Genomic DNA, 12,275 nt, shown 5'->3' on the forward strand with positions numbered 1-12,275 from the left:
ACAGTCAGGACCGGGCTAGATACCGGCACAGAAGAAAAAGTAGGCGCATACCCTTCAGGAATAAAATTGGGTGGCATTCTCCACAGGAATCCAGCTGGTATGGCAGGAATAGACTGACTAGCTATCACATGCAGAGTTGATGAGGTGATCTCTGAGATGACAGTCCTCTGAGGAGGAGGAGTTAAGAGAGGTGGAGACTGTTGATTCTGAGAAGCTATCACAGACTCCATCAGGGTTGTGAGTCTGGCAATCTCGTCCTTCAGTTCTCTTTTCTCTTGCTCTATGTGTTGCATTCTTTTCAATCGATTAGCTCAGGTGTTATAAGGATGAGTCATCTTGGCTGATACACAGAATAAGAACTGATAAGACACCTGGCGGAAGAAACCTGTCATGCAAATGATGCATGAAATGCAATGTTTTTTTTTATTGTTTTTTAACTTCAAGGAAGATATGAAGTCTTATTTGAAAATATAACAATAACCAATAATAATAACAATTCAATTGACCATAAAATCTCTTTTTATTCATAAAATTGGAAGGATTACGCTGAGTACAATTTCAAAAACCAAAATATAAATACAAGAGAAAAGGAAACTATCATCCTAAGGATCCCTAGCAACTGGATCAGATGATCTGGCTATGGGAGCATACTTCCTTCAGATGCGTCGAATGTCTGACTCAAAGGACGTCTTCATCTGAGCCTTCTCGAGGACAAGCTGATCAACAATCTTCTTCCAAGCACCGGAAGGATGAGGCATACTAGAGGCAACTAAACCCTCTGGCTCTCTCTGTCTCTTCACTGCATGATCCTCAAGAATCTCAATAAGTGCATATTTGTATTTTGACTTAAGCTGCAACTCCTCATGCTTTCGGCTCAAAGCATGGAACCGTTCTTCCCATAAATACCTCTCTTGCTTCATCTTGGCAAGTGCGTCTTCCAACTCCACTACATCTTGGTTAGGGAGAGTTGATGGCTTAGCGACAACCACAATCATAGGTCTCTCACAAGCTACGACATCTTGAGCTCCAAAGCTCTCTTCTTCACCCAAATAGTGTAAGCTTCTAAAGTTACACAGTTGCATGGACCAAGCTCAGATCTTCCTTTCCTATGCACATTGTGCTAAGCAAGCACCATTCTACTCCTAAAAGTTACCCCCTGATAGAATAGACCCTCTAACTGAATGTTATTAGGCTTATCTCTCAAGGGGAACCCAAGTTGACGACGGGCCAATGATGGGTTATAGTTTATTCCTCCTTGCGTACCAATGAGAGGCACATTAGAGAACTCACCATAACTATCAATAATATCCATGCTACCGGCTTGAGCAAAAACAATAGCTCTACCAATAAGGAACTCAGAAGTCAACCCAAGAATCCCTCCTTTCTTCACCAAATGAACACCAACCTCATATTTCTTTAGATGAAGAGCTTCGACTATGACATGAGATCTCGGGATCTCCTCCAATTCACTGAAAGGTACCTTGTTGGATATGGGTATACTCAAGAGATGGGTATACTCCTCCAACATCGACACAAGCTGATAATCGGGAAAAGTGAAGCATCGGTAAAGAGGGTCATTGAACTGAACCAAGACACCCATAAGTCCTTCAACCACATCAGTAGATAATACGGACAAGAGTTTCCCATGACGTTGCTTGAAGTCCAAGGGATCTAGTACAGAGGATGACAACTTCCTTAGTTATTTCAAATTAGGACATCTGAAACTGTACTTTTTAGTGTTCCTTCATCCATAATCCATGGTCTGAAAATATTTGCAAACAAGACCTTAGTTCCTTAAAGTTTATTTTTATATGATGAATGTTAAGATGCGCATGTATGCATGAATGCAAAAATCACACACAAGGGATCACACATAAGCAAAACACAAACAAAGGTCAAGGGATGGATCAAGTCATCATCAAGATCAATCATCCATTTTGGTGGATTATGGTTTTCACCTTATCAACACCCAAGTTCCATTGATATTGATGAGACTTGGTCGGATCAATCGAGAATCAAATGGTTTGTTGTGAGTCACGAGCATGGAGTCGGGTTAAGAATCATCCTAAAGGAGTGTACTAAGGGTAAAAATTTGTAGATCATATTCTAAAAAGTTCCCAGAGTCTTGATCCCATCTATCGGATACTATAGGCCAAGTTGGGTATTCTCAAGAGAAAATCGTCAACCCATAGTATTCTCAAGAGAAAATCGTCTGAGTGTAGTATCGCTTAACAACTATTATCAAGTCTACACTTGAACAGTCTCCGCACTACGTCCTAAAATAGGCCAAGTTGGGTTAAATGTTCTACGGTCCTCAGCTTCTCGTACCCCAAATTTAGAGAGAGTAATGCATATCCACGACTTACTTGTGTGACATCAGTAACTCCAAAGAGGTTTCCACTGAGTGGGGGATCTCATGTCAACTTTTTTAGGACTACTCCTTCAAAGCTTACATGACTATACCACCCTCTTATCTTAGATTGCACTCAAGTTCAAGTTAGAACTTATTTCACCACACAGAGATCACCAAGCACAACAGACAGAGTATGACACAATAATATGTACAAACAAACGTCAAATATACAAATATATACACACAAAAAGTAGGATGAACTCACTGAGGACTACTCCCCAGTAGAGTCGCCACTTAATTTCTGTAGCGTTAAATTCATGACCATTAAGCTATGGATAAACTTGACATCAATAAAACCAGAGTCGCCACCGCGCTTTTATTGTTTCCAAAGGAAAAGGGAAAAAGTACGAAAAAAACCAAAGATAAGAAGTTTTCAAATCTTTTATTGGAGCTTTTCAGGTTATTTAAAGTTGTCTTTAGATGTGTTTGGTCATGGGTAATTGGTTTGCAAGCATGAGAAGTGGTCCCCGTGTGATTTGTGCAAGTTTTAACATTATTGGTCACGGATCAAAACAGAGTTAGGTCACCAAGTTCAAGCTTAGACCAAATTCAATCCACTTGTGTGTTTTGCGGTTTTCTTTGAGCCAAATGATCACTTCATGATGTCATAACTTTTGATTCCCTCATGAATTTTGATACAAGTTTGGTCCAAATGATCTTTGACATAAGCCTAACAAAATTCAAAAGGAATGGGATCAAAAGAGTAATTGAGCTGAAAATGGTAAGGATGGAAAGTAGGGGTTATGGCAAGGTTTTGGCCCATTTTGGTAACTTGGTCCTTTGCATAAATGAAGTCCTTAATAGATGAATTGATGTTTGACCCTTGCATCAAAGTTGTAGAGGGTCCCAAAGGAAATATTTATCTCAAAGAAACTTGGAATTTGGATGAATATTGAAGAAGTTATGGAGTTTGTACCAAAAGTATGGCAAACTTGCACATTAGGTCAACCACACTTGTACACCTCTTGCAAACTTGATGTTTTCTTGCATTTCAAGCCATGGTGATGGTATAAGGAGAAACCCTTGATGAAATCATGTTTAGGACTTGATTTGTCTTGAAGTTATCTTGAAGATTGAGTTATGTGGCATGAAAATAAACACATGAACCACCTTGGAAACACCATGGACAAACTTGCATCTTCCATGGCCCAAAAGACATTTGTCTTGCCTTGATTTGAAACATGATTACATACATGAGTAACAAGAGCAAACAAGCACTATTCTCAATGAAATTAGGGTTAGTTGACAAGCAAAACAAAGGGAAACCCTAGTGTTAAGCTACAAACCACAATGTGGACATGTTTGTGATTCCATGACCAAATACAATGGTCATGCATGATGGGGTTTGGATGTATGTAAATGAGGTATTCAAAATGAAAATGGAGGGTAAATATTGGGGTATGACAACAACTTACAAAACTTTCCATTTTAGTTATTGCTTTTGTTTCGTAATCCTTTGTTTTAGTTTTGAAAATGGTTCTGTAGTTGGTTATGTAATAGAGGTTCCAAAAAATATGGTTCTATATTCCTGTAGTTGGTTCTAAAAATATGGTTCTATATTCAGAAATATGGTTCTATAAATGGATTTGTAATATATGTGCAAACGACAGTTCAAAAAAACAAACTTTACCCTCGATGTTTACATAAAACCAAGGTAGTAACATTGAGAAATTACCTCGGTGTTTACATAAAACCGAGGTAATAACATTGGGCGCGCCATCCAATTCTGAAAATAATAAAAATATTGATGCTGAGGATTGAACCCACGGCCTTTTAATTTTTAACCTCGGTTTTAGAATCCCCGAGGTGACAAGTAATTACTTTTCATGTCGCCCTTCATTACGTCACCTGTGTAGTCGAGGTTAAATCCATTTCATGGTCGATGTTAGATGTGTTATTTGTTGTAGTGAGTATGTTTACTTAATTTTTTCCTCTCCCTTGCCAAATTTTGTTGGGCCCGGCCTTTGTGCCCATTATTTTGTTTTTTACACCCCTGTTTTTCTTATGCTACCATTTGTTAAACCCAACAATAACACATTGTATTTGGGCCTTATTTGTTAGGCTCAAAGCCTCTGTTTCTAGGCTGCACATCCCCAGGTTCATACACCTCAGCAGATTTAATTGTTTTTCTTTTATTTCTTATTTTTTATCATTCTTTTGTAAATTTTTGCTATACTTTTAATTCATGAACATGCATATTTTAATTCATGTTAATTCATAGTAAATTCATGTATCATGATCAATTATAATATTTTCTCTTGTAGAATTTAATTGAATTAATTGTATGAATTTCTTTAATTCCATTAGAAGTTAGGTTCCAACATGCTTAATTTTATTTTTCATTACCATGTTAATTCCTAAAAAATGTACATTAAAAATAGTTAGTTTAATTATGATAGACTTCTACTTTAGATTTTAATTGAATTTAGTTTAGAGTTTAGCTCTTTATTCTTCAATTAGAACTCATTAGAAATTAAGTCATTTACTCTTGATTGCATGCTTGAATGGTTTATTTTGCAACTTGAATTATTCTTATATGCATGATTTAATTTTGTATGGTGAATGAGTATCCCTCATTTGGACAAAATGTATCTCACTCCCATGAACATGTAATATTTTTATCGCTTTCCTTACTCGTTCATTAACACAGAAATAACCAAAAGCAGATTAAAAAGACATTTTTTTTCCAAAAGAACAAAAATAAACATGATCCAACGTCAAGTGTTTTTCCAAATAAAACTTAATTGAATGCAACGCTAGTGCTTGATCCAACGTCAAGTACTTCTTCCATTTAATTCACACATTTTGTTCATATTCAATCTCAAAACTTGATTCAATGTCAAGTCATTTTCAAAACATCTTTACAATAAACCGGATGAAAAAAAATGGGGTGTGCGTACTTGTACGCACCATTTCTCAAGTACCTGAGTTGTCGTTCGTGCATAACTTGTGTCCCGATACTTGTCTTCCATTCAAAAAACTTAAAAATAAAACGAGTTTAATTCGATCCTCTTAAGGCGAAAAAGAGAGGTCGGGAACAATTGTCTTTTCAGCTCCCGAGTACTATGATTGTCGGTCGTACTTAGCCTATGGTTAGATGTTTGTCTCCCTCTAAATATGAATGATTAAACTTATCTCACAAATTTCATAAACAAAAACTCTTTGGATGAAAAAGAGAGGTCAGTATGCAATTGTCTTTTTAGCTCCCAAGTACTCGGATTGTCGGTCGTACTTAGCTTGAGGTCTGATACTTTTCTTCGACTCTAAAATCAATCACAACTCATCAAATCCAACTTACCGCCTTAGGACATTCAAAAAACCTTTTCACAAATGACATGTTACTTCCGGTCTACCGCAATACGAATAAGGCGTAAGCCTCCCATGCACGAGCATACAATGAACGTTTAACTGCTAGAATATGATCCAAGTGCATCCATTCTAGCGCAAACAAACAAATGCTTAAGTCTCCCATGCATGAGCATGCAAGCAACGTTTAACTGCTAGAATGTGAACGTTAACATTTTTCACTAAAAAACAACTAACAAATCCTTATTTTCTACCACGAACTACGGAACTCTGGTTTTCTCATTACACTATGAGGATACGTAGGCACGAACATCCAAATCCTTGGCGAGCACACTAATTATTAAACATTTTCTCCTTTAAAGCAATCGCAAGTAGCCTTCAGATAATAACACTCATACGCATATAGAACAAACAAAGTGGTTTCCGTTGAATACAACGGATGTGATGGATGCTAATATCCTCCCCTTATATAATCAACTCCTGAATCCGCTCTTGATTGCGACGACCATCTTTTAGAAATTTGATCGATATTTTTCTTTTTTTTTAGAATAAATAAAATTCAATGATGATTTTATATTTTTCGCTGCATGACATTAGGTTCCTTAATATATAAAAAGTCTATTAATGTACCTACAAGTTCTAAAGAGGGTCATTTAATGCTACTAGATGCTTTCACTTGTTTAGTGTAATTTTCCATGCATCAATATAAATAAAGGTTCTATGTATCGAAAATGTACTGCATTAAAAATGAAACATTACTAAATAGTGATTCTCAAGTTTCATTTTTTTATTATTTCCTATGTTTCCAACATAACTGTCATTACTCGTCATAAGAAATATTCATATCATGAGTTTGGTCCATAAATGGCAATTAGTGCGTATGGCGAACATGTTTTGATATATTGATATCGCGTGGTAAAGGCTCTTTAATGCATGTCTGCCACTATCCCGCCTGGCTAGGGCGACTGTTGTCGTGCCCAAAGCTCGGAAAAGGGTCGTGCTTATTCAGCTACAGCCTTAACTTGACCCGCCTTCAATATCCGAGATGTACAAACATAATATATAATTGAAGAATTGATGTAAACCATCCAAAACATTCTCCCAAAACAAATTTTGAGTTTCCAAGTTTTTATAATACAAATAAAAATAAACTCTTCAAAATCCTCCCTATCAAATTTTTTTAACCGATTAGAATAGTAAATTATTGTGTATGATCAAAGGTACCAAGCAATTGCCTTGCACGAACCCTAACTTGTAAACGAACAAGTGCATGCATACACTGCATTGCTATACGTGACTGTCTCCTCACATACACCCCACGAATCAATGCTTGCAATTTCACTAAACTTTTCAACGCCCTATGTGCTCGTCTTGCCTGTTCAATTCAATAATAACAAATCAAACATGATAGACAATAAGACATGTAGCAAAATTTATATAGTTTGTACAAATGATCAATTACTATTACATACGAGATGAGCCCTGAAATGAGCTTGAATCTTTATTGCGGCAAAGTCTTCCTTAGAGAATAATTTGGTTGATAGAGAATTAATGGGTGGTGGTGATGGTAAACTGATAAAAATTTCTCTGGTGGTGGTTGTGGTGGTTGATTCATTATCAAGTATTGGTTGTTCGGTTTGATTTGTGCAAACACTTATACGAGGAGGGAGAGTTATGTCTCTGTTGGATGATCTTAGGAATTTTCTTCGAACGTTTCTCAACCATTTTTTGGATACAACCATTTTAGTTTAGCTTGTCTTTGGAATGTGAATTATATATATGGACATTGGGATAATTAATTTTTTATTTATAATTATAATTTTGATTAATTTAATTATATTAGTTAATTATAATTTTTTAGTATGAATTATATGAAACATTTTTGTTGTATACCTGTGTTGATGTGATTGATTTATTTACGCTATGGGAGGAAGTGGCGTAAAGAAATGGGAGAGTTTGGTTGTGGGCAACATGTTTGGTTTTGAAATGTCATAATTCAGGAAACGGGAAACGTGGGGAGATGATTTTGCTTTCTGACGGTACAGTGTGGTGTAGAAGCAGTTTCTTATTTTTTTTGGATTGCAAGCTTATAAATAAACAATGAAAAATGTTATTCCTTCGACAAAAGACAGTATTGTACTGTTCACCGTTCACCGTATTGATTAACATTAAATATTATATTATAAAAATATATATAAATTAATTTTTTTATTTTTTATTAAAGACTAGTATGATTAACCAATTTTATAATTTTATTAGTCAATATTTAGTATTTTATTAATCAATTTTATTTTATTACTAAAATTATTTTTATATTCGGGTATTTATTTACCAACTTCATAATTTCGTTAATCAATTTTTTACATTTCATTAACCAATTTTATTTTACCACTAAAAACTATTTTTAATATCCAAACATTTATTAACCAATTTCATAACTTCATTAACCAATTATTTATATTTTATTAATCAACTTTATTTTAATATACAAATCACTATTCATGCACTGTACACGGACATTGTTCACATGGATAATGTTCATGTGCACGCAATGTTCACATGATACTGTTCACGTTATTGTTCATGTACGGTTTTACTGTTCACGACACTGTTTCCCGTATTTATGAACAATGTATACGGGGTAAGTGTAAGTTTGAGGATAAGAATAACAATTCTAATAAACTATATCCGCATTTTAAAAAACAATCAATAAGATGTTGCTATTTTAAATTTAATTAAAAAAAAAATTTAATGAAATCATAAGGCCGTAGTGATAATGAAGGAGATAGAATTTTTTTTTAATTAACAAAAAAAAAATTATGATTGATTATTTATAAAAACTATGTTATGTTAATTTCTATCGAAGAATTTTTCACAAGCTTAACACTACACACAGAAAACTTGACCCTTACCCATACATCTATCCTTTCACTCACCTCTACAATTTACCTTTTCATTTTATTGTCTTATTTAAGTTTTTTTTTAAATTGAGGAATTTACACCTCCACACTGATTTAACAGATAATTGTGAGTGAAAATATATGTTACGTATCTTTCCTTTATTAGATAAGTTGATGTCATACTTTCTGATTTAAATGTTTGTTTATTGGATAACATATAACATAACTATTTGATTGTATCAGATAAGGTGAATGTTATTCACACACACACAGAGAGAGAGAGAGAGAGAGAGAGAGAGAGAGAAAGAGAGAGAGAGAGAGAGAGAGAGAGAGAGAGAGAGAGAGAGAGAGAGAGAGAGAGAGAGAGAGAGAGAGAGAGAGAGAGAGAGAGAGAGAGAGAGAGAGAGAGAGAGAGAGAGAGAGAGAGAGAGAGAGAGAGAGAGAGAGAGAGAGAGAGAGAGAGAGAGTTCTTTATCAGATAAGTTGATGTCATACTTTCTGGTTTAAAGGTTTGTTTATTGGATAACATATAACATAACTATTTGATTGTATAAGGAGGTTGGAATCAGATAAGGTGAATGTTATCATATATATATATATATATATATATATATGATAACAGAGAGAGAGAGAGAGAGAGAGAGAGAGAGAGAACAAGGTAATATTTGGTTATGTTAAAGGGGGAAATACAGGGAAGTAGGTAGTGCAAAATAGATTTCTACTAAGAAATATGGTTGTTCATTCAAATTCAGGCCAACACCGTTGACATTATTTTTCGATGATAGTTTGATGTAAAATGTGGACTTCACACCCATATTTTACCTGATGAATAGAAGGTCATTTATTTGTTGGTCGACTAAGTGCAGATGAGCGACACTATGTTGTTGATTTGAAAAAGCGGGATGTTCCATCCAAACACATATTGTTGTCCTTGCAAAAGCGAGATCCGGAGAATGTCACTTGGATCACACAAATATATAAACATAAGAGTAAGTTACAAAAGGAGATAAGAGGTCCTAGAACTGAGATGCAACATTTTCTTAAGTTGATAGGATGAAGATTGTGTTTATTGGAGTAGAAGAATACAAGACTCAGATGTTATGAAAGATGTTTTTTAGGCCCACTGTGATTCAGTGAAGTTATTGAATATTTTTTCTATTATATTATTTATGGACAGTACATACAAGACAAATAATATAGGCAACCTCTATTTAAAATAGTTGGTGCGAAATCAACTAAATTGGCATTTATTGTTGCATTTGCCTATATGGAATATGAGTAGATGAAGAACTTTTTAGGTATTTGATAAGCTTAAACAATTGTTTACTAAGAAAGGGTTGTGGCCATAAGTGATTTTGACTGATTTAGATTTTGCATTGGTGAAAGCAATTGAAATTATGTTTCTAGGGAAGATTAATTTGCTTTGTCGATTTCACATCAACAAAAATGTTAATTTAAGATGCAAGCAATTTGTTGTCAATGATATGCAAAAAACGAAACACACCATGTGGATGTAAGTTCTATGGACCAGTGATGAGGTAAAGTATCATCAACAGTTGAAACAACTTGAGCAAGCCTTTGTTGATTGTAGTGAATTCACTTATTAGGTGAAAGTCACATGGTTGACTCCTCATAGGCATAAATTTGTTAGAGCATGGATCAATCAAGTGTTGCATTTGGGCAACACCGTGACTAATATGTATGTACTTTTTGTATTAATTTGATGTTTATTTCAGGGTTAGTGTACCAATTTGATGTTTTTTAATTTTAGCATTGAGTCTTCTCATTGGAAATTAAAGCAAATGTTGGAGAACAATATAGATTACTTGTGAAAATGTTGGGAGGCTATGAATAAAAACTTGAAGTTACAATTGGCAACATTAGAGCTTCATTTCAAAAGAGTTTTTATGAAGTTAAACACACACACACACTAATCCATTTTATGAGAATTTGTGTGGATCGGTATCAAGAAATGCTTTGAGACGCATTGTTGAAGAGTTCTAAAGGGTTGATTATATGGGAACTAACACTCAAATATGCAGGTGTACTCTTAGAACATCATATGAGTTACCTTGTGCTTCTGAGTTAGGAAGGTGTAATCTAGGTGATGATATGATACCAATAAATATTGTTCATATCCATTGGAGGAAATTAAGCATGAAAGGTCAACAAAGGGTAGACGCGGGTGATGAACCAGATGCATTGTGGATAAGGTTCAGGTCACTAGATGTTGAAAAAAAAAAGCATTAAAAAGTAAGGTGTCTGAAATTGCAAAAAAAGAGCATTAAAAAGTAGGGTGTCTGAGCATGTTGGTCAAGTGTACTCGAGTTCCTAAAGATCATAAAGAGGTCGTGTACACAACTATCTCAATCTTACAGTAAGAAATGTTCAAAGAAGAAACCATCTTATAATTAATTCATGTTTCAATTTCATGATCATATCAGACCATATATTGATGATATAATTGATGTTGAAGCAATTCGAAATTGTGGGTTTAGAGTTATTGCATCATTTCATGGATATGGTGAGGATGGTTGGTTCATGGTTCGTCGAGACTTGGATAATGAAATAAGAGGTCATAGATCAGTTGTTTATGAGAGTTTATTTGGAGATAGATTATCAAAAATGATAAAATCATTAATGATATTGTTTCGTATGGAATTATAAATATATGTAATTGGAAAATTGATGATCTTGAACGATGGCTCTGATCTCCTTTACGGCAGAGCAAGGTGGAGATGCACGGTTATCACGTTAGTTCAAGATTCAAGATGTGTATAGTAAAAAATAGGGATTTTATATTGTACCTTATTCTTAGCGTGTGAGCTAATTTATACTTTGGGTCAAGTGGAGCGAATTTGAGATGGATTGAGCCTTGGTCAATTGTACCTTTGTTCGGTCTAGAACAATTTCCCCAAGGATTTATCAAGCTCTGAAGGAGCCGGGGGAGTCCTTAAGTATCATTGACCGACCTCCATAAAGTGGTATGATGTGGAGCGGAACTGAAATGCTTGGGATTAGTTTTCGAAAAAGTTGTGTGGAACTGGCGCAATTAATATGGTTCTATCATTGAAGCGCTTCATCACCCTTTTCTGACATGTGCAGTGATGTGACCATTTAGGGTATGACGTAACTTATAAAGTGCTTGAGTGCACTCAAGTTGGCTTGTATCCATGAGTGGAAATCTAATTATTGATTTTGTGATATTTTTCCATAGTTTGTCTGATCCTTTCATCTGTCATTTCTTATAAATAAGATGAGTTGAGTATTTGGATGTTTATCACAACCCTTAGTATTCAGACTTATAATTACTTTATAGAAAATGTCTTCCTTTATTCTTCCTTGAGAGTATCCGTAGAAGAAATTTTCAGTACTTTTCTTAAAGCCCTCGACTTTCCTCGTATTCTCCTATTTTAGCACATAGACATTATCAGGTGTCATTCTAACTCAATCTTTGTCTTTCAGCATTTCATGTTTTCTAGTTAGGATGAGCAATAATATGGTTGATCTAGTGAGTGATTCTGAAGTTGAAACTTCATCTTCCTTTATAATGGGGACCTCCCATGATTATCATTTTTCTCCTCTTATTAGTGATCACCTACAACCAAAAATCATATCCATATTTGACAATTTTGATTCAGAAACGGTGTTTAGGG

The 12,275-nt window shown here is 34.8% G+C and overlaps 1 protein-coding gene across 1 annotated transcript; it reads right to left on the bottom strand.

Moving 5' to 3' along the window:
- Window positions 1–6,598: 6,598 nt before the first annotated feature.
- On the bottom strand, window positions 6,599–7,463 carry LOC127074746 (protein IQ-DOMAIN 18). The gene is made up of 2 exons (XM_051016091.1): window positions 7,192–7,463; window positions 6,599–7,094 (listed from the first exon to the last, which is right to left on the bottom strand). Exons 1-2 carry the CDS (start codon window positions 7,459–7,461, stop codon window positions 6,921–6,923), a joined length of 444 nt encoding a protein of 147 aa, XP_050872048.1. The 5' UTR covers window positions 7,462–7,463; the 3' UTR covers window positions 6,599–6,920.
- Window positions 7,464–12,275: the final 4,812 nt, after the last annotated feature.

This window comes from Lathyrus oleraceus, chromosome 4 (genome assembly GCF_024323335.1).
Source record: "Lathyrus oleraceus cultivar Zhongwan6 chromosome 4, CAAS_Psat_ZW6_1.0, whole genome shotgun sequence".
In the NCBI taxonomy this organism is placed as follows: domain Eukaryota; kingdom Viridiplantae; phylum Streptophyta; class Magnoliopsida; order Fabales; family Fabaceae; genus Lathyrus; species Lathyrus oleraceus.